The following is a 22,464-nucleotide window of genomic DNA, read 5'->3' on the forward strand; positions in this document are numbered from 1 at the left end:
TTTGGACGTGTGGGACGAACGCTGTGTAAGAGAAAGTAATGGGAGGGAAAGGCTGAAGACTGGGGGGTGTAGTAGTATCGAGGGGGGTCGATAGAGAAGGTGACCCCCATTTTTTTTCTCAGTGGAGCATTTCCCAGAGTGAAAATTTGGGGAGGCTAGAAGACAGAACCCTCTTCCCGCCCAGGGGAGTTGGAAGGAAAGATCCGCTCAAGCGAGAGTGGATTAAGAGTCGCCAATAGGCCGTCTCTATATCAGGTCCACCATAGTGATCCATGTCCAGGTCTTGTCCATTTGGGGGGGGGGGAGTCCCATCCGAGAGTCAATAGTAGTGAGGTTCGGAGATAGTCCAGTATTCCGTGGGAAAAACAACATTCTGTACTTGGGTCCATTGCTGGAGTTTTCGTTGCTTGGACCATTTGTTCCTTCAGAAGGGGAGATGCCCTGTCTGTGCCTTCCTTTGGGACAAAGTCCCATCTTTAGTTTCATGATGTGACGTTATGGGATCGGGGGTCCCATGTTAGGGTCCTCATATATGGAGAGTCCTTTGTGTTGGTATTCTCTGTCAGGATTGTGCTCTGTCCTCAGTTCTGATGTACAGTGGTGATATAAGCCACAGGAACTCTTCTGTAAAAAAGTTCCTGTGCAAAGTTGGTAAAGGCATTATAGGTCTCGCTGGATTCCAAGAGGTAATGCTATTGGTCCTTTGGATTAAAGTGTATTTTGGTAATTAATACACATCTTAGGTCTTCGTAGATTGGGCAAGTATCCATTAGGTGCTCCCAGGTCTCTGGGAGCCCACAGGAGCATAAGGGACTGTCTGTTAATCCTATTGTTATTGACTTTCCTCTGATGGCCCCATGCCCAGTGAGTAGGTATGGGGAAAGGCAGACTGGCATTTCTGGATGAGTTTTTCTGCGGTCGGGAATGAATATTTTGGTAATGGCGCTTTTTGTGCTTTCATACCAGCGTTGCTGCCAGAGGTCATGTAAGTATTCGGTCAAACGTCGGTTTTCCATTTTGTGGTTTCTGTGTTTGAGGTGAAGTCTCGGACGGTAGTAACCTTTCCTCTGGTCAGGTTGGTTAGGATGCCAGACCGCACTACTTCCGTCCAGGGGGTGAGCCCCCCTAGGGCCTGCAGGGCGTGGGTACTGACCGTGCAGCAGGCTCGAGGAGTTGTCGCTAATATTGTCCTCTGGATAGTTTCTAGCTTCTGATGATTGGAGACCATTGTGGTTTTGTTGTACCAGACTGGAGCGGCATATGTAATAGCGGGTAGAAAGACTGTCTTGTAGAATAGACTGAGGGTTTTCCTTTCGAGACCCCAGTCTTTCCTGGGAAACAGTGAAACATAGTTTTTAATTTTCCTCTGCAGGTATTTGAGGTGCGGTTTAAAAGTAAGGTTATTATCTAGCAGGAGACCCAAGTATTTAAGCTGGGTATCCATTCGAACTATTTTATTTTGAATCTTTATCTTTGGTGGCCTGTTTGGGTGCAGATGTCCCTTTAGTAAGACTGAGCAGGTTTTAGCGGCAGAGATTTGTAGTTTGTATTGAGTTGCCCATTCCTGTAGGGTTTCAAGGGCTATATTTCCTGAAGCTTCCAGCTGTCCTGCTGCCTGCATCATGGCCAGGTCATCGGCATAAGCCAAAGATGTAACGTTTCCTAGGTTTTTTGCAGAAATTCGTCAAGTACCATGTTCCATAACATGGGGCCGAAAACTGAGCCCTATGGACAGCCTCTGTGCACTTGCCATGTGACTTGCCATTTATCATTTCCCACTGTAGAGACTAGGTTTTCCCATGCTAGTTTTTTCCTTTGCCGTATCAGTATTGTGTATTGGTTCCTCTTTTCCCTGTAGCTTTGCTTAAGGGCGTCAACCTCTGGTTCTGGTTGTGTCCAACGGGCACGTTGGAACACTCGTATTTTGGCGTTCACCTCTTGTCGAAGGTTCTGCAGGTCTCAGTTCCACCACGGGACAGTTCTTGACAGGTTTTTTCTTGTTTTTTTCCTGTGGAGGCTGAGTTTGTAATGATTCTTGTTACGGCCCTTTGATGCCAGTTGGGATTTCTGATCTGTTGATGTTGGGCATGGAAGTCTCAGGCCGCGGCAGTGATACTAGTTTGGAATAGTGGCCAATCTGCTTTGGTAATGGCGAATCTCTAGAGTTGTATTCTTGGAAGGGTATCGCGATCAAGTGCTCTGGTCATCTGGAAGGTTATGGTGCAGTGATAAGTGTAAAGTGTGTTTGGTGTCAAGCGGCACCAGGGGTTTCCTCCATCTCCGCGTTGCTTGCATTGTGAGGGGTGTTCCAGTTTACTGGAAATGCCAGAGATTCAAAAGTGTATGGATATTGTACATGTGTAGTGTCATGTACCGTTGTTCATCTGGTCATTTAGCCGCTGGACCCCTACTGAGGCCCAACGTTGCCCCACTTTCGCCTCGTGGAGGCAGACCAGGAAACACCAATAGACTAAGATTTACTCTGGCAGGTCCTTCCTGCTACCTAATTTCCTGAGATTTCAGTGGCTAGGACCTAAAACAAACAAAAAAAAAATAGCGGAACATTTGGGGATAGATAAAGGGTGGCTGGCGTTCGTGTAGATCGTAAAAATTCGCGATCTACCCGAACGAATTTACGGAAAAAGCCCGGAGGGTGCCCAGAAGAGTAGTACATAGCTATCATCAGTCCTCATCGATTACTACCAATCAAAAATTCAGGAAATGATAACAGTAGAAGAAAAGGGCAATACGTATATTGCTGCATAGCATTGGATTTTACGAAAGAGTTGCAGCACACTACTCAAATATCACAGCTTCACAGGATTAGCTGAAACATAAAGGTCAAATAGCAATTGAAATTTTTAATATCCTTGTTATCTTTAGCTTTGATTTGTATGAATAGGTTTAAAAAGATTACCTTCAAAGAATGAAGATATGTAAGCAAAAAGGCCTGTGCTCGCAAGTCAGAGGATGAAGATATGTCATCAAGGCATGCGAAAAGTTTTGAATGTAATTTAATATTTATATAAAAATAAGCACTTTTTATTGTATTTCGTAAATGAACGTAGTCGCATTACTTCTCATTTTTCGATATGTCCATTGTCACTCACTTGGGATCTGATGTCAACTCCTGAAAGGCTTTGTAGTAGTCATCATTATGCAAAAGTTTCTTGTAGGGAAGTTGGGAACCACCACGAAACGCCTCACTGGGACAGTTCGCCTTTCCCCGTAGGGGGAACAGACTCCAGTTCCAGCCTCCTCTTCACAATGTCTGGGCAGGGGGAAAGCGACTCGTCTATCCCCCCAGCTTAACTAGACGCTCTTGGTTTCTTGTTCATGTATAATAACAAGAATGGGAAAACTGAAGTACTTATAATCCCCCTGGGACCGAAATACCGAGAATGGGCAGAAAATGTTTAAAAAACCCGAATTTAAGGGAGATAAAACCACGCAAACCTTCCCTTCCCCGAGACACGATTAACTCGGCTATGATTTGGGGAGAAAAAAAGTTTTTCCTCATCAAGACGAATTCGAACCTACGGATTCGTAGGTTCTAAGCCTTTTCCATACGGTTTGAAAGGTCGATTATCATAACCACTATGCTAACTACAAGGGGAAGCCACGTATTTAGCGTAATACTATAAATATTTTTGTATTATGAGAGGAAACATTATAGAATAGTAATTTACTCTACTTTTATAACTAATGTATCTAATTAATTAACTGTGATGCAAGTTCCTTGGTTTCCAGCAGTGACGGGACAGCTGTAACATTATCTAACCTTATATTGTATTCATCTAGTTGCAGTAAAGAATCTCTCTCTCTCTCCCTCCCTAATCGGCCACATTTTCCTAGAGAACTGCAAGATAAACACTATAAATATACTGTACATGCGCACAACTACATCCTCTTGGCTATTCCAGAATGGCCTTAGCCATTAGCTAAGCCTTCGTATATGAAGGTTTAGCTAACGCTAAATGAGCTAATACTAAGCCTTCGTATATGAAGGCTTAGCATTAGCTCATTTAGCGTAAGACAGTGAAGTTCGAGTTCCAAGCTACAATAGTTTACACAACACGACAACTAGTGCTTGCCTTGCAAGTTAATGGTTATTTTGAACCTGTCCCCGCTTTTCTAGATTCATATAAAAAAGAAACTAGATAAAAATCAGAAGAATCAACTTTAAATGTGAGAAAAAGAGACATTTCAGAATGCTAGCATGCGCATAACGAACATCACTATAACCTTAAATAGCGAAGTGCAAAAGTTCGGAACAGTTTGTTTCTAGAAATCAGGAATATGCAATGGGAAAGATCTTTCAAAAAAGCACCCTTTTCAACACGTCAATAAAATGCTTTGGGTGTATCTTCAGTTTCTAACTGTCTTTACAATAACCTAAATATGCATATCACAGGAAGAGGGGGAAATACCTTCGCAACAAGCTTTTAATTTATTTAGGATAGCATTGTAATCGAATCCTAGTGACCCGCTTGTCTTTCAAATACATGCACACACATATGTATGTTATACGCTTGTAAATACATATTAAGGTATAAAAATATAAATAAAAAAATGCGCATAATTGAAAAAACATGCAGGAGAAGCAAGTACTGTGCACGTAATTCTTATCAACAGAGTTAGAGGTACGGGTACTGTTGAGTGTGGCTTTACATAATACAGGAAATGTTAACATTCAGAACTGACGCAAATGGGGATTTCCGCCAGTTGTAACATGTTTTTTTTTTTTTATATGAATAGCACGCATTACATGTACGCAACTATCGGATTGACGAATATTTGCTCAGCAGCCATACTTATACATAAGAAAAATGGTTATTATAAGTAAAATCCGACTACTGGTGTAGAAAAGGGGATAATACGAATCATGATGGGCAATGCCCACGTTAGCTATTCAAAAATTATGAAATATTCAAGCAATGAAGAAGTTCTGAATCCACTATTATTTAAAAAAAAAAAAATAGATGCGTGTACTATTTCTCTTATATAGCCTATAACTGAAAATAATTATAGATTTGAATTACGAACGTGGGCACAGAGCATAAGTGTTAATTTCTGTAACTTACTCCTGTAAGATATTTACCGCTCAAGAAGGGCACTTCCTAAATTCATCACGAAAGGCATACACAGATGGTCTTCCATATTAATGATCTCCTTTTAAGAAGTGCACTTCTTAAAATGGGGGTTGATATGTTATTCTTTTATTTTCTTTTAAATTTCCATCTGTCAGCAGCTTCGTTTATTTTCTTATGAAGACAGAGGAAAGTAGCCTAATAGTAAATGCTAAAAGATAGGATACAGAAGATTGCCATAACTGGCCGGTATTCAGAGTGGACCAGTGTGACAAGCCCCTCGGGATTCGGTCCTATCCTTTTTAATTTTCATAAATGATGTTAATGAGGGTATCCAAAAGAGACTGTCAAAGGTTTCCGATGTGAAGAATGGTTTAACGATTAACGATTCGAGTCGGGCCATGCTGCTTCTAAAAGAGTTGGATCGGTTGCATAAACTGCAGCCATTATCAACCCACTGCAGGATGGAAGTCTCGTCAACAATTCATGCTGAGGAAAATGGACCATAATCTGCCACGCTGGCCCAGTGCGGGTTGGCAGAGCGACCGTATTTAGCAGTCAGGGGCTTGAACCCCGGTCTACTCAAACAGCGTGTGCTATTGCACTCCCGCTCCTGACCACTCGGATATATGGTCCGAAGTTTAATGCATCAGAATGTGGGAACAGAAATCTTGGAATAATGTATAAGCTGAGGAGAGGAGCTAAAAGTGGTTCAAGAAAAAGACTTTAGGTGTTACTATTCAGTCTGATATGAAATTTTCCGTGCAGTGTAAATAGGCAACTAGGAAGACACATGATATCCTGCCCATAGTGTATGTACCTTTGCCAGTAGGGAGAAGGATGTAATCAATGATCCCTCTATAAGGCGATGGTTAAACAGAATCAGAATCTGTTGATATAATTTTCACCCCAGTTTTTCAACGAATTATTTTCTCTAACACAGGCAGTCAGTGGCCGTTGGGTAAATGTTTAGCGGCGATATCATTAGTGCTATCATATATTATGCCTTAGAGTTCGATCCGTAATAGCCTTAGGCGCTAATGCGCCAATAAAATTATAATCCAGCCTTAGAGTTATGTGTATTAGATATGCTTTACATCTCGTTCGAATGATAAAGCTCATAATATAATGGCAATATTACTTTACCTTCATAAAGCAATGAGAGTCGGCGTGATCATGAATACTACTTCCTTGACCTTCCGACCAAGCAAGCACCATGAGATTAAACTTGCCGTTTCCTTCGTCAACGAGATTACGGGTATACCTGTTAAAAGAACAAATTGAAAATTGATTTTATTTAAATAAAAATATTGAAAATTATGGCAATAAAATGTTAAAGTACATTTCTCTCTTATAACGAAACGAATTTAAAATATATTTTCAGTAAAATAAACTCCTCATCCTTTGGAAAACTTATTTTGCTAGTTCAGACTGCGTGTGATTCTTTAAGAAAATCATATCGCTATAGCTAACACAGCGCAAATGCTGTGTCTTGGTAGACGTAATCCATTCACTCGTTAAATACTCTACTAGTACATAGACACAATATTTCTCATTAAGTCTAATCATTGCTAATCTGAGATCTTGGGGTAAGTAATGCCTCACTGGTTTAACTTATTAAATCAAATTAGTGGTTGTTAAATCATATTTACCATTGCCAAATTATTAAATTAAATTAATGGTTGTTAAATTATATTTACTATTCAAGGGAAAACTATTCCGATTGAAATCTATCATTTACATTTTGTGTTAAAATTAAAAAAAAAAATTTAATTTTTTTAAATGAAGTGCAATTTTTTATTGCACTTCGATAGCGCGCTTCTTTGTACTCAGTAACTCTCCTTTTGGTGACAAAAAGGTTGATAAATAGTTAGCTAATAATTCTATAAAGGTCATTTATAAATTTTGCGACGAGAAGTATTTTTTAACAATTTTCAAAGCTGGAGTTGTCCGGGCAAGGAGGTACTCAGAACCAGTGTTGAGGCGGTGGGCGTGGGGAGGCGCCTGCGCGAAGTCTTGCATGGCCCTCACTTGCCAGTCGCTTCTTCACCAAGACTTTAGTCGTTTCTCCCACCCTTGTCATTCACAACAACTGGAAAGACTCAAATAGACAACGTTTTCGTTAGTTCCTCAGTTTTAGGCCAATTGTGGTACTAGAAACTTTTCAGTTATCATAAAACTCTATTTGAGATACTACACTAACGACCATTCGCGAATACCCTTCATCCTCAGTGCCCGGCACTCAGTAGTTGACTGATTTATTTTTCTTATGTTAAAGTTCATGTTTAATTTATTCTATTTAACTGTTACCCGAAACATCGACGAGACCATATGCTTCTTCCCTTTCACAGTATTGTTATTGTTTGTAATCATCCTTGGTTTAGATTTGTATGGAGAAATAATTTATTCTATAATAAATCACTTATCACGTAGCAAGCATATCTGGACGTTCAACGTTGTTTTCTCTTAATCCACTGAATATCGACAATGCCCCCTAAAACGCATGGCCTATGAATTACGTGATATTTTCTGCTATATGTATATATATATATATATATATATATATATATATATATTTTTTTTTTTTTTTTTCTTTTTTTAATCTTAGAGAAGTTTTCCGTAATATTCTACGATTGTATCCACCTGTATACAACCACTTTATTCAAATTGCATTCATGCAGTTTATTCACTGTTCTCTGATTGGGACACTTTCTATTTATTAGTGCACCCAGTATATATTTTTAAATTTATGTTTATTAACAGCAAATGACAAGTACAGTTTAGTAAGGCCGCCGTAGCCTAGTGGTCAGGCGCGTGGATGCATAAGTACACGTGCCTTGAGTGACCGGGGTTCAAGCCCGTGACTGCTGAATACGGTGCTGTTTCTTGTATTCTGTCTATCTTGTGAACTCCTCTGACCGTTTGGTCGTCCCGGAGTATAAACAGAAAATTTATTTTAAATTTATTTTTATTTTACTCAGGGTTGCGTAAAAGGGAGGTGCAGCAGATGCACAGCAGCTGTGCTCGGTACAAAAATTACTTAACGCTCTAACTGTCGCGAGACCCGACTGTCATGTCTCACCCTTTGCGGTTCAACATGCCTTGAGACCCCATTGACATTATATCATGAAGGCATTTCAAGTAGGTGGCCTGAAAACCAGAATATGATTTTACCTGCGGTTACTTGAAACTGTTTAATATTATAATTAAGCGCTGTTCTCTATGGAACACTCCCCCCGCCTTTTTATGTTTCAGTCATCACATTTTATAGGGATTACTACATATGATAACTGAAAAATACATAAATTCAAATATAATAAAGCCTAATATTTCGAATTAATTTAAATATATATATTTTTTAAATGGTAATTGTTAATCCGTTCAAAGTTCTTGCAAAAACTTTTGTCTACATATTGTTGATTTTTCTACTTTTTCACTTGCTGTTTTGTCGGTTTGCGCTTCAAAACCTGGCTCACATTCAGTTATGTCGCTTTTCTTCATAAGTAACCATAATTATTATTTATATTACACCATACAATTTCACAAAAGCTTATCATCTAGAGAAATTAATGGCATAAATGTGAGCAAGCAATAGTGGACATGAATTAAGAAATCCGCACTAGATTTCCAATTGGACCGTGTAATGATAGCTTTACGTATTACATGATCATAAATAGTTAACAAAAGAAAGGGCATGAAAAGATACAGCTTTAACAAAAGAACGGGAGGAGAAGAGCCCAAAACAAATGATGCATGCAAGCCCCACTACGACACTTTTCTGGCAACAGTGCTTCATACATCCCAATAGAAAAAGAAAAAAAAAAAGGCGAATTTTTACCTACAAGGTGATGTGTTCAGTATGTCCACCATGAAGTTTTAGGCATTGGTTTAAGCATCCATGAAGATTACTCGTACTCACATACCGGCATCCACCGGTATTGCACTATCTCCGGTGGGTGCGGGATTTGTGCACAAGGCACTGAAGGTGATACAGACCCTGTCTTGGTTCCTTGTGCCTGGAGGGGGGCAGCGGCTGCCTAGGTGTTGGTTGGCTGCTCCCTGGTGCCGAGGTAGACTGACACAAGCGATACACTAATACATAAAATTTTGCAGAGTTTCTGCACCAACACAGACGTGCAAGGAGGAGATGGGCTTAGGCCTACGAGCCACCCTCGATACAGGTAAAACCCACACACGTACTCACATACCCTGTGGGGCTGCAGCGATGAGCATTCATTTTCCGTTCATGGACAGTCATCCGTTTCTTTGCGTACACCTCTAGCGTATCTCCATAATGAAAAATCTAGGGGCCAGATTACAGAGTTGGAGTAAGAAGCTCAAAAGAAATCGCTTCATCTGCAAATAATATGATTGCCTTTAATTGTCTTGTATCTGTGCCATTGTGGTGTCACAATGGGCTGTGCTACACAGTCTCGTTAAGTTCATTGTGTGCAAAATTCAATTCTCCACCCTGTCAAGATCGGTGCAAAAACTTTTTAATAACGTCTTGGTACCGTTCGTTGTTGACTGTCATGGTATACCTATTCTCATGTGCAAACCACAGAGGGCAAGTGGTGTCTTTGGTACTCAGATAATACCGAACGGTGCATTTAAACTATAGAGAAGTCTTTCCACAAATTCTTGAGGTGGCACACGCATCTCATTATCCATTAAATTGGTCCACTTGGATTTTGTAGAGAAACAGTGCAAGCTCAACTTTAAATATTCTTTTCAGAGAGGTTGATCACAATCCTAGTTCCATGAGGCTTTTCGATGCTCCTTTTTTGACTTAGAAAACCGATCGCTATACTACAACAGCACACTAAACTAAGCTGATTGTTTTTTGTTAAACTTAACAGACTTGTCTTACAGTATATCACATCTAATACGCATGTGAAAAAAGTCACCAGGACTTTACATTATAATTTGCGATTTATAGCAACATGTTTAACGTTACCATTAATTTTAAGCGATGCTTAAGAAACTGATGTTATATATATATATATATATATATATATATTTTTTTTTTTTTTTTTTGCATCCTGAAGTTAGTAAAACAAAAAAAAGAAAATTATAGAAATTTGTTCAGTGATTTAATATAATTTATGTCGTAATGGTATTTGATAAGGTGTAAGTAGTTGTCTATCATTTAGTACGGAATTTCTCCCCTTTTGACCTTGGCATTTATGTTTAGCTGTTATCCCCTTGGTTCATTTCCAAATTCGATACATCAGGAAGTCTCATCAGCAGTCTCTGATACCACTACCTGTGACGTAATTCCAATTGGTGTGTTGTTTTTTCACAGTTCCTGGAAGAATATTTAAAATGATAGTACAACTTGCATCTCCATAATTTCGGAATCAAATCGCAATACACCTTAAGATATTGTAACTTGGTTAAAATATATATTATTAACAGCATATTTTCAGAAAGTGAGAACTTAGTTATTTATAATAATTTCTCTTCTTTTAATGATTTAGCAAAATGGTTAAGAGTGCATTTCGTACAATATTACGCACATATTCAACTGCAACAAAATGTTACGTAAGCTCATATTTCGAAATCTGTTTTCAGTTAAATCAAAAAACATTATGCAAATTGTTGTGCAAACATAAGTTGAGTGTTGTAATAAATAAAAGTTTTGCAATCCGCATTAGAATGTGCAGTTATTTTTTAACAAATTGGAACGATATTTCCACCGCAACTTTGCGGAAGCATTTTCACTTTCAGTGATATTTTTTTTAGTAACTCCAGTTATAGTAATATCCATGATACCATACATTACTGTTTGTTTAGTCGAAATTAACTAACTGGTAAATAACGAAGGATGCATCGCGAGATATGAGCAGAGAAAAGCATCGAAAAGAAAAATAAATAAACGAAATACAATATGATTGTCAGTATGATTGTTTGTATAATTATGATGTTAAACATCCAATCCTTAGAAGTTGACTGTTGCCAAGAGCCAAAAGGATTCAGTATAATATTATTATTATAAGTGATCAGGGCTGTTAATATTAAACATATATTATATTATTTTGGACTGCAATGTATTGTAATCACAACACGCCCTCCTCTCCACCGTCCATTTTTATAACTAAAAGTGATACAAATTTTGAGTGATACAGGGAAATTTTTTTCCCTGTAGGTCACCTCGCAATGAAGACTCAAGTACTTACTCGATATTCACAATTAGTAATGCCTTTTAATAACAGATAAAAAAAAAAGATAATTTAATATTAAATTAGACTAAATTAGATCTGTTCAGGAGTAGTCGCAAGGCAGGAGGGAATTCTGATAAGTCTGGAGCTTCAACTAAGGTAATCTTCTATAACACAAAACAGTTTTTAATTATTGAAATTGATGAATAAACTCCCTGTATTGGCGGTTTTCGTTCGGATAGACAAAATTACTTTCCCTAATCGACAAGTGAAAGGACAAAAGGAAATATATTAGGATAGGCTTGTTTTTCATATAGCTAACCTTGAAAAGTTTCGAGGTCAAAGTCAAGAACACATCATTTGAACATGGGACAGGATGCCAGCAGTCACTTCAAGGGAACGACAACCTGTAATTACTCTAGAGCGTTCCGGTTCCCATTTATGGAATACATCCTAATTACTCCAGCATTATTGTTAAGAAAATCAAAGTGAATTTTACTTTCGTTTATGAATGTTTAGAACGTTTATTTTAAATTTTCTCATTTAAGCGATGGCCACAATACATTAATGTATTATATGAAAATCCATATGAGTCTAAAATAAACGTCATTTAGCTAAAATATGCATGTCACAATAATACAATACGTAGAATGGTTAAAAGCCAATAAGACTGACACAATGTAGATGCAACTCCAATCTATTATTATAGAAAAACTGCAAAGACATCGTTGAGTATATCACAAAGCTTTTTGCAATTTACGCAACACCTCCTTCAGTAGGTGCTTGAACAGTCCACCGTTGTTGTTATTTAGTTTTTAGGAGCATTAGCAACTAAGGCCATATTGCTCCGGGAATATGCGGTGGTCACTTCCTGACCTTTCCGCATCCTCCGTATTTGGTGGTCACGGGCTCGAACCCCGGTCTGATCAAGAAGCGTCTGCTACGCACTGCTGCTCCTGGCTACGGAGGCGCCTTAGTCCACCGTGATAGAATCATTATATGCTTTGGACGAATTGCGAAGCACCAGGAGATGACCGATTGCTCATGTGTTAACCACCTTCCAGTCATTTCCTGTTGTCTAGAAATTCTGCAGAAATTAGTATACGTACCAGCTTATCGTACATGACGATTTCAAAGATGGGATATAAGCCAAATTTCACTTCCGTTGAATGTAGACTTACTGTGCCTGATGAGCAGGGATTCTGATTATTTTCTTCAAATGAAGAGAGAGAGAGAGAGCAGTGGATCCTATGTGTCCCTTTTTTTTGGGATTGTTTAGGCCACGATCCCATAAGTGGACGAACAATTCTGATTTCTTAAAATCTGCTTTCTTGATGATTGGTCATTTGTAGCAGATTAGTGAGCATAAAGGATAAGCCACTCGCTTGGAAAGATCTGGATTCGATTCTTGTTGACGATTGAAAGAATTTTGAAAGTCCGTGTTTTTCAGTCATCTACACATTGGCCCGTGAATGCAGCTCAGGACGTTGGGTATGCCAAGCCCATACTCACCAGATGTAAGCCCCTGGGGTTAATGGCTGTGAAATGCTGCGCTTTACATTTTGTTATTGTCACGCGTCTCATCTGCGTAAAACAACACACACACACACGATGTACGAATATCCATTGCTAAGAGATATAAGACCATATCATTTTGAATAATCACTTTGTTAAACAAATAACTTAAATTGACTGGGATGTTTATAATAACAACCAGTTTAAATTATTTTAAGATTGGCCTGTGATTTATTTAAAACATGACAGCATCAAAATTTCGATTACGTCAGTACCATAAGACGGTTAGATGAATGATATGCCGCATTGTATTTATTGAAAGTACTAAACTAATGTTTTTCCCGAAGATATCATTGCTTCAGTATTATCTATTGTTAACATATGTCATTTTGTTAATATAAAGGTTAATTAATGGACTCTAAGAAATCCTTAAGGGATTCGTAGAAATATCTCCATGAGTCCAAAAAGTCCTTGAGAAATAACACACATTTAAATTTCCTCATAATTTTTTCCGCTTTTGCATAAGAGTTTCTTATATCATCAAAGGTGTGGCTTATGCCTGCAATTCATTCGGAATAGCATTTTTAAAGGTTAAACTGCGTGTCGCAATTTATTTTAACATTTTTTCCACCACAATATAGAATAAAGTTAGTTATAGGCAAATTACTTCACATATGAAATTATAATTAAAGGATTTCGTCTTTTTTTAGGCGTAGAATAGTAAAAATGAAAAACAATAGTTCCGTTATTTTATATGACATTCCACAGGCTGTCGAAAGATAGCCCCGCATATTTTCACAAGAATGAATTCTGAGCACCATATAAAGCTACTTCTTTTAGCAGTTATCAGTAGTTTTGTCAATATTGAGATAAGTATCTACTCGCTCCCTGATGAAGGGATATATCACCGAAACAGAGCGGATAACAGCCCTTTAAATAACGAGCAATACACTCTTTCAGGGAGAGCGATTTATTTAAAAGTAGTACTTAAGTACAATTTGTCATTTGCTGTTTATGCAGTGTGATAACTTCTGTTTTATTCTTTTCAAATTCTATTTAACCATGATAAACAACTTATACTTGGGCTTAGGACAGTAAAAAAGAGACGGAACATTTTCACTACTTTAAGTGAATTTATTTATTTCAGTTAACCCCGAAAGTTGTCAGCTCATATCTGTTGTTCCAACAAATATGAGACATGGGGCAAAATCGGGAGTTCTAACGCGTCGGAATTAGAGATTTTCAAAGAAAAACACTCGGGTTGGAGTTTTCCAATTTTTTTTTTTTTTCTTTAGAAATTGGCAATACCTGTCCATTTTTCTTTTTACCTACATTCGTCTTCATTCTTATATTCTTCCACTGTACTGACTCCAGTTGACTTTACAAGGTTACTACGTGGCTGTCTCACGGAATGGAAAATTGATGATATCGCGATTCATTCTGCTTGTTTGTAATATTTCTGCCATTTCCTGCATTCTTTTAAATCTGTTGATACTTTGCTTACAACTCATTCGCACTGTTCACTGCATTAGGAGAGGGTGTTTCCCCCATACGTCGGTAAGGGTAGTATATATGAAGGACGGCACTAAAGTGGCTGAGGTTTGCGCTGTTACCTAACATGTCATACACAGAATTGTTGCATGGAATACGCTGAATTATCGTACGCTCTAAATTGTCTTTAACGATATTTGCATACACCGATTTTTCACATGCTCGGTGTACGACAAACTGGCTCTTGAGCGCGCTCACGCAACTTATAATCAGGAATACACTCATGAGTCGCAACTTTAGTTCTCGTACAAAACTAATGATTAAAGCTGAAAGAGTAATGGACTCGCATAGGAATAAGATTTATTATTTTATGTTATCAAAATTGTAAAAAAGAGAGGATGGTAGGCAACCCTAGTTTCCACTCTAAATAGTTTAGCTTTTTCAGCGCAATAAGTCCGTGTTCTTTTACTAGTTGTAACGACAGTATACAACGCCAATGCAATAACTATACAGATTATATGCATTTGCACATGTGTATATAAATGCAGATAACACGAATATTACTAGTAACGTTACATATTTCGTTAACTTTGATTAGTTTTTCACACACTGAATTCGGAAATACCATTTGTCATTGAAAACATCACGATAGTACAATAAGATAAATATATAAAAAAAAAAAAAAACATGTCAATGGTGTTTTGTTTTAATTCTCGTGCCATTAAAAACATTGGATGAAAATACATTCTTTGTATGCATAAGCGAGCCCACGGCGGAAAACTTAGGACTGAATTCCCTCACGAACATCTTATTTTATTTTATATAATTGTACTGTCAAGTGATGAAACTTGTTAAAATTACCGGGCTCCCCCCTTCCAAACAATTTCTGGATGCACCATTTGCTATGTGTATCATAAAGTTCGGTTTTGTTATTAAAAAAAATAATAAAAAAAAATTACAGAATAGGCAGTCGGAGTTTCATTCAAAATGCCAAAAATCAAAATTTATTGCTAAACGTATGGAATAAGAATCGTCAATTAGACAGCGTTTCTTTTGTGTTTTGGTGAAAAGTGATCCATGCAGAAAAATATTCCAGCTGAACCAACATGTGAAAATAAAATGAATGCGCACACACACACACACACACACACACACACTGGTGTTCAAAGAAAGTACATCAACTCTTAACATTGTAATTGTCGTCCGAATAACGTAAGTATATGCAATATTTCTTACAGATTGCATCAGATAAGATTGACACGCGTAAGTGATGCCGTAATATTGCATCAGCTGTTACTTTCAGCTATATAAGAACGCTCTGCAGCAGTTGCAGTCATTCCTTGCTTGTGTCAGGATGAACAGTTACGTGCAGTTGACGGCCACGAAGAAAGAGTGCTATTGTTGCTTCACGTGAGGAAGGATGTTCTTCCCGCCATATTTCTTATCTTGTAATCAGTCGACAGTGAGTAGATTTCATTCCAAACTCAAGAATACTGGTTCGGCAGATAGGAAAAAAGGAACCGGACGCAAATGAGTCTCTACGTCAAAACAGGGCCGCGTTCGGAAGCGCTTATACCTTAAAAACCGAAAAGATTCTTCGTCTGAGCTGAAAATAGAATAAGAAGAACATACACGAGTGGTAGCAAGTGCAGTAACAGTCAGAAGACGCCTCTTCAAAAATGGATTTGTAGCCTCGTCCTAAGAAGCCCTTCCTCACACAAAACATGAAAACGGCCAAATTAATTTGGTGTAAGGAGCATATCAAATGGACCCCCGAGCAGTTATTTTCTCGGAAGAGAAGAAATTAAGCCTGAATGGCTCTGTGGGACACAAGCGATTCATCGTAGACGTGGTGAAGAATACCATCTAGACTGTATGGTGTCTACAGTGAAATTCCCTACCAGCCCTACAGTGATTCTCTACAGCGAATTCCCTACAGTGAAACAGTGATTCTCTACAGCGAATTCCCTACCCTACCTCTAAATTCCCTACAGTGAAATTCCCTACCCTAAATGATATGGGGGTGCATTTCGTATCGCGGAGTAGGTCACCTGCAGTTTATAAAAGATTCCTTAAATGCCAATGGATATCTGGCTGTATTGGAAGGCAAATTGCTGCCAAACATTAGAGACCATTTCAACCTGTCAAGTAGCTGCATCTTTCAGGACGACTCTGCTCCTTGTCAGAGGAGCAGAGTCGTCCTGAAAAGTGTAAGTAGGCACTTCTGCACTTACTTTAGCTTTATTTCTGCATTAGAGGTTCGACAGTAATGTGTTTACATTTGTTACAGGTGAAAAAATGGTTGGAAGAACGGTCCATTACAACTGTTAGCTGGCCAGGAAACAACGCGGATCTGAATCCTATAGAGAACTGTTGCCATCATGTGTTCAGCTGCCAGAAAGAAACCAAAGACCCTTCGTGAACTTCAGAAAGCCATAATTCGTGTTTGGAACCACGAACTATCAGTTGATTAACTATTAGAAATTGATCTTATCAATGCCTCGACGGGGTGCTGCTGTCAACGGGGCCAGAGGCGGTTCAACTAAATATTACTTTTACCTGATGAACTTTTCATTTTATTTTCCATTTAAAATGATAAACTGAATCAAATTGAAGGCTTCGAATAACATTTCAGCCATAATTGTCATGTTTACCAAAACTGTAGTATAAAGGTTGCAAATGCTCATTTTGGAATATTTTGAGAGCACTTGCCAAATATTACTTAGCTTTGCCTTAACTATTAATAAATATCTTTTGTTTATATTTCTATTTGTGATTCTAGTCATTAATGTAGCATACCATCGCGAAAAATGGTTAGAAATGAGGAATTCCTAGGTGATGTCCTTTCTTTAAACACCAATGTGTGTGTGTGTTTTTTTTTTTTTTTTTTTTGTATAAAAAAAGATTCAAGCCGAAACTTCTCATACGTAGGTTGGAAGGAGAGTACGTACCTATTTCTGCGAAGTGTCATACACTGAACTGTCGAATTGTCTTGCGACGAATTGACGTGATCCCCTTTTAATTAGTTCAACAATCCAGTTTTTAAATGATTCTAAAAAAATCGCGTAAATGAAAGCATTCCGGACGAATCAACCATGAGAAAGAATTACACTGGTCAGCATAATGTGAAAACCAAGACCTATAGTTGGCTTAACCGTCTTTTCCATCTTTTTTATTATTTTTTTTCTAGAGCATTCGGAAGCTTCCAGAATGTACCGGACGTTCTGGAATATTGTTGCGTGTGGTCAGGATGTTTCTAGAAGGATCTGTAACTTTCGAGGGAGTTCTCTAGAAACATTGTGAGCCTTCTAGAAACTTCTCTACCGATGTATATAGCAGTTGGTTCTCCATCAAGCAAGCATTTCGTACTTCAAAAAGTGTATGTTTCACTGAACGAGTAGTGAACAAGTGTTTTTGTGAATCGTGAACTATGTTTAAATTAGAAATAAAAATCTATAATTTCTTAATTGTGCTCTTATGTGCGCATACCTCAACAGTACAAGAAATATGTAACCTTCTTGCCGAAATAATGTAGCTTTTGCTACATTTGCGGAGAAGTGGTATTAAAATCGCAGCGGAAGTCACTGTCACAACTTTTTTTTTTTATGTAAACCCCAAACACGAGAGGTATTAAAACCTGTAGTACTTAGTACCGTGCTTGGGTTGGAGGTTGAGAAGACGAAAGAAGATATTTGTTGACATTAGACTTGAACTTCTGCAGACTGTAATTTTCAGGGAATACGTATGAAGGAAGGTTGTCCAGAAAACGGCAGTTGAATGAATAAACGAGGAAGATAAAAAGTTGGTTCTGTGAGTTTGAAGTTGGACAGTAAATGGATGTTGGCTGGTGGCGGCACTTGTTCGGACTGTTTTGAAAGAGAGAGCGGGAATTATAGAAGCCAATTCAGAAGAACAGTGCCCATGGAAGTATCTGTAGAAAAGGCATGCAGCAGAAACAGTACGTCTATGAGACAGCGAGTGGAGAGACTGTTAGAGAAGAGTCATTAATTAACCTAACTGCCCTCTTCTGAATGGAATCAAGAAGCCTGAGAGAGGTTTTGGGGGCACCACCCTAGATGTGGGAACAATATTCCATGGTAGGGCGGATTTTCGATTTGTATAGAGTGAACAGTTGTTTGGAAGAAAAGTAACGCCGAGAACGAAAGAGAAAACCAAGTTTTTTAGATGCAGAGGAAGCAATATTTGTAATGTGCTTGTACCAAGAGAGATTAGAAGGCAGGGTGATACCCTAAAAGAGATATACCATTTTGCCTAGAAATCGGAGTATCCAAAGATAAGCATAGGTGCAGAAGAATCATTTTCGCGAGACATAAGACAAGACTGAGTTTTAGAAGGATTGAAATCAACTAAGTTGTTTTTGCCCCACTGGAGAATTACCTGGAGATCGGCATTTAAGGAATTGGTAGCAGATTTTCGAGAAGTTGAAGCTGATTGAGCAGGACAAGGTTTCTCAAAATGGAAAGTTGAATGCAATGTGCTATCATCGGCAAAACTATGGATAGGATTTCCAGTCAATGGAAGAAGGTCATTAATATAAAAGAGGATAAGAATGGGAGAAAGAACTGAACCTTGCAAGTCATCCCATTTTGCATTCTAGTAATGTCAAACAATACAAGGTTGGGAATAGCCATGAGATAAAGGCTCCATTAGAGAAGAGACAATCACCAAGTTGTGATCTGAGGTGCCTAAAGGACCTCTCACTTCGACCGTGTACTTAGAAGGGTTGTTTGTGAAAAAAAGATCACGCGTGTTGGCTGTACGGTTAGGATTTTCCAGTATTCTTGTAGGAAAATGAACAATCCGTGCAAGGTTATTAGTAATTGCAAAGCCTCAGCATCTCGACCAACTGGGTCTGTGTGACTCGAGAACGGAAGCCAGCTGAATTTGTGAACATTAAAATCACCAAGGAAAATTACCTCACTGTTAGGAAAGTTGGACTGGAGAAAGTCAAAGAGCTCCAAGTGATTAGTGGAGTTGGGAGAACGGTAGAGACAACAGATGAATTTGACACAATGAGGTAGAGAGAATTTAAGCCAGAGAAGATCGAAAAGAGTAGATTCCAAATTACCAAGTCTCTGACAGGGAATATCGGAACGGAGATATGCACAAGTACCACCTTTGAGGCGAAGGGAATCATTCAGTGAATAATTTGGGCAAATGAGATGAGCAGTAGTTGAATCAACCGATAACTGAGATTCTGTCAGAAAAAGTACATGGGGTTTGGCAGACTGCAAGTGGAAATGGACATTGTTGAGATTAGAATTGAGACCACGTATAATTGTGAAATGAATTAGGAAGTGCTTGGGAGGTTTAGCTCTTTTCGCAGATAAGCTTGCTCTATTAGTTTGACAATTCATTGTGTATTCAATAGTAAGAAAAAGTGGGTGGGACATGCTGTATGAAGTAATGAAATTTTTGGATAACGTGTACACATGGTAAGCATATACCCAGATCCTTGACATAACGTGGCCTCGACATTGCTCCCCGCATACACACTACTCGGACTCCCTCCAATCACTATCTGGCAGAGTAGAGGTAGAAAGATTATGCACTAGCTGATCCGGAAGCCTCCTAGAGAGTTACCAATAGGTTCGGTCCGGTGTACTAACTAGCCGCCTGCCTGCGAACACCGTTTTAGAGCTGTACACTCGAAATGTAGGGAAGATTGGATCTCACCACGATGTTCATCATAACCTCAAAAGTCATCAATCATACTGCATGATGGAAGAGATGGGGAAGGGTTGACCAGAACTTAGCTTTGGAGACTTAACGTGGGTTAAGTCTCCAAAGTCTCCATTTGAAGCCTCCAATAATCAAAGTGGTGGTATTGCACCGGTTGGTGAAAGTCATCTACCACCTAGTGCTACCTGGTAACACAGAGGGGCGGCATTCCTCCATCTGGTGTGGGTGCCACACTTCGACCCCTGCTTACATTGGTTCACACCTGGGTGGTCACCCACCGTGTGCTTGTGCATGGAGGTTATACCCAGGATTACTAACAGTCCCACCGTCGTGAAGGTGCAAGCAGAGGATTTGGCTGTCACAGACCGTCCGGACTTCGCCGAAATTGGGTTCACTTGACTTGAGTTTCACCCGAATATCAGTCCCATCAGCGTTTTAGACTCCCAGGTAGCAAGTACAGCTTGTCTGGCATATCTGAGAGAATGTCTGTGACAACCTGAAGAACCGAGGTTGTGAGAAAAGTTTATGAACTTTATTTTGGATGTAAGGTTGGCGATCAAGATATGGTCTCCAAAGTCGGAGATCAAAGTATGGGCTCCAAAGCTTTCCTGTAGCTCGTATTCAAAGACATGAAAAGGCTAGCTTAGAGGTAGTCATAAATCTCTGCCTTTTGCTGTTCCAGTGATATGGCAGGAACCTCGAGATCACAAACGATTGTTACTTTTGCATGACCAATATTTCTAGTTTTTCTGTAAAATCCAAGCGTAAAGTAGAGTATCCCAACATACCTTCTGCCCTAAGGCCGGTTCCTCACGATGATGCAATGCCAGTGCCAAAGCCACCAGAAACTTATGGACTTGACTCTGATTCAGGATCTGAAAAGGTCTCTCCAGAAGATGCAGAATACAGAACGAGTACAGATCCAGACATTTCGACTCTTGATACTGCAAAGCCGGGTCTATTCACTCATGCAGAATGGAACGATTTGAACCTCTCGAGAACCAATGCTAAATTAGTAGGATCACGGCTTCAGCAGTCGAATCTTTTTGAAAAGAGTGTTAAGGTGTCTTTTTATAGGAAGAGGCAATCTGATATAACGACCTATTACTCCATGGATGGTGCTTTTGTTTATTGTAACAATGTCCATGAATTAATGAGAGTTACATCTGGGTAACATCCCCGAGAAGTGGAGGGTTTTCATTGTTTCATACAAAGTCAGTTTGAAAGCAGTTTTACGCCATAATGGAAATAAGTATCCATCTATGCCACTGGGCCATGCAGTTCACATGAAGGAAACATAAGAGAACCTACAGGTTCTTTTGAAAAAATATGATATGCTATCAAAAATACAAATGTAATATCTGTGCCGACCTCAAAGTGGTAGCTTTGCTGACTGGGTTGCAAGGTGGATACACTAAATACTGCTGCTTTTTATGTGAGTGGGGCATCCGAGCGAAGGATTACTACTAAAGAGTTAAAAAAATGGCCGGCCGCTCAGGAACTACACCAGGCCAAAAAAAAAATATTACGTCCTCCTTTGGTGGATAAACCAAAAATCTATTAACTTCCACTGCACATCATGCTAGGTTTGATAAAATATTTGTGAAAGCGATGGACAAAACAGGAAATGGATTTTCCTGTTTAAGCAACAGTTTACTAGAATCAGTGAGGCCAAGATAAAAGAGGGAATTTGTGGGCTCTCAAATCAAACTGCTAATCCAAGATAAGGAATTCACTAAAAAAAATTAAGTGCTACAGAAATAAGAGTCTAGAAGGCATTCGAAAACGTCTGCCAGAACCTTTTAGGCAATGAGAAATCACAAAATTGCAGAGAAATTTTGGATGAGCTAATTTAACGCACAGAGAGTTGGGATGCAACATATTGTTAAAGGTTTCCTACATTCCCATTTAGACTTTCTTCCTGAAAACTTGGGGGTGGTCTCCAGTGAAAGGTTTTGTGGAAACTGGGGTTTTTTGTTTTATTTTATCTAAATTTATTGCTTTCTAATTCCCCCTATTTACCTTGGAATCACTATAATAGTTATTAAGTTTAATTTAAACCATTGGAATCCTCACCTCCTCCAAGGCCCACAAGCTATCTGACTGTTCTAAAATTTTAAGTCTCTTTTTCTTCCTCAGAAGACTTTGGGTAATGAGGTTTTCTTTTCTTTCCCCAATCAGGATAATTCTAAATGAATTTTTCTTAGAGCTGTGTAAATTTCTCTTGAATAAAGAGGCATAGTCAGTATTCTAAACATAACAGAGATTTATTATCAATATCAAAATTTACACATAGTTACAACACTTTTAAATAAAATGTACAAAAAATTTAACATTTTCCTTCTCAATACATGTACACATAAATAGTTACTCCAAGAAAAAATTAGCTTTTGTACTAAAATACCTCTTCAATTCTTTCTTACACACACACACACACACACACACACACACACACACACACACACACACACACTGGTATGCCTAACCTCTATTCCTTTCCTGAC

At 38.7% G+C, this 22,464-nt stretch overlaps 1 protein-coding gene across 1 annotated transcript in view; it reads right to left on the minus strand.

Moving 5' to 3' along the window:
- Positions 1 to 22,464, minus strand: part of LOC150088312 (cysteine dioxygenase type 1) — an 89,229-nt gene that overhangs the window by 37,811 nt on the left and 28,954 nt on the right. The window contains exon 2 of the mRNA XM_090370704.1: positions 6,237 to 6,354. Within this exon, the coding sequence (XP_090226830.1) occupies positions 6,237 to 6,354 (118 nt within the window). The remainder of the gene's footprint in view (positions 1 to 6,236; positions 6,355 to 22,464) is intronic.

The sequence above is a fragment of the Mastigoproctus giganteus genome, chromosome 3, assembly GCF_048544385.1.
Source record: "Mastigoproctus giganteus isolate SK-2022 chromosome 3, ASM4854438v1, whole genome shotgun sequence".
Lineage (NCBI taxonomy): Eukaryota > Metazoa > Arthropoda > Arachnida > Uropygi > Thelyphonidae > Mastigoproctus > Mastigoproctus giganteus.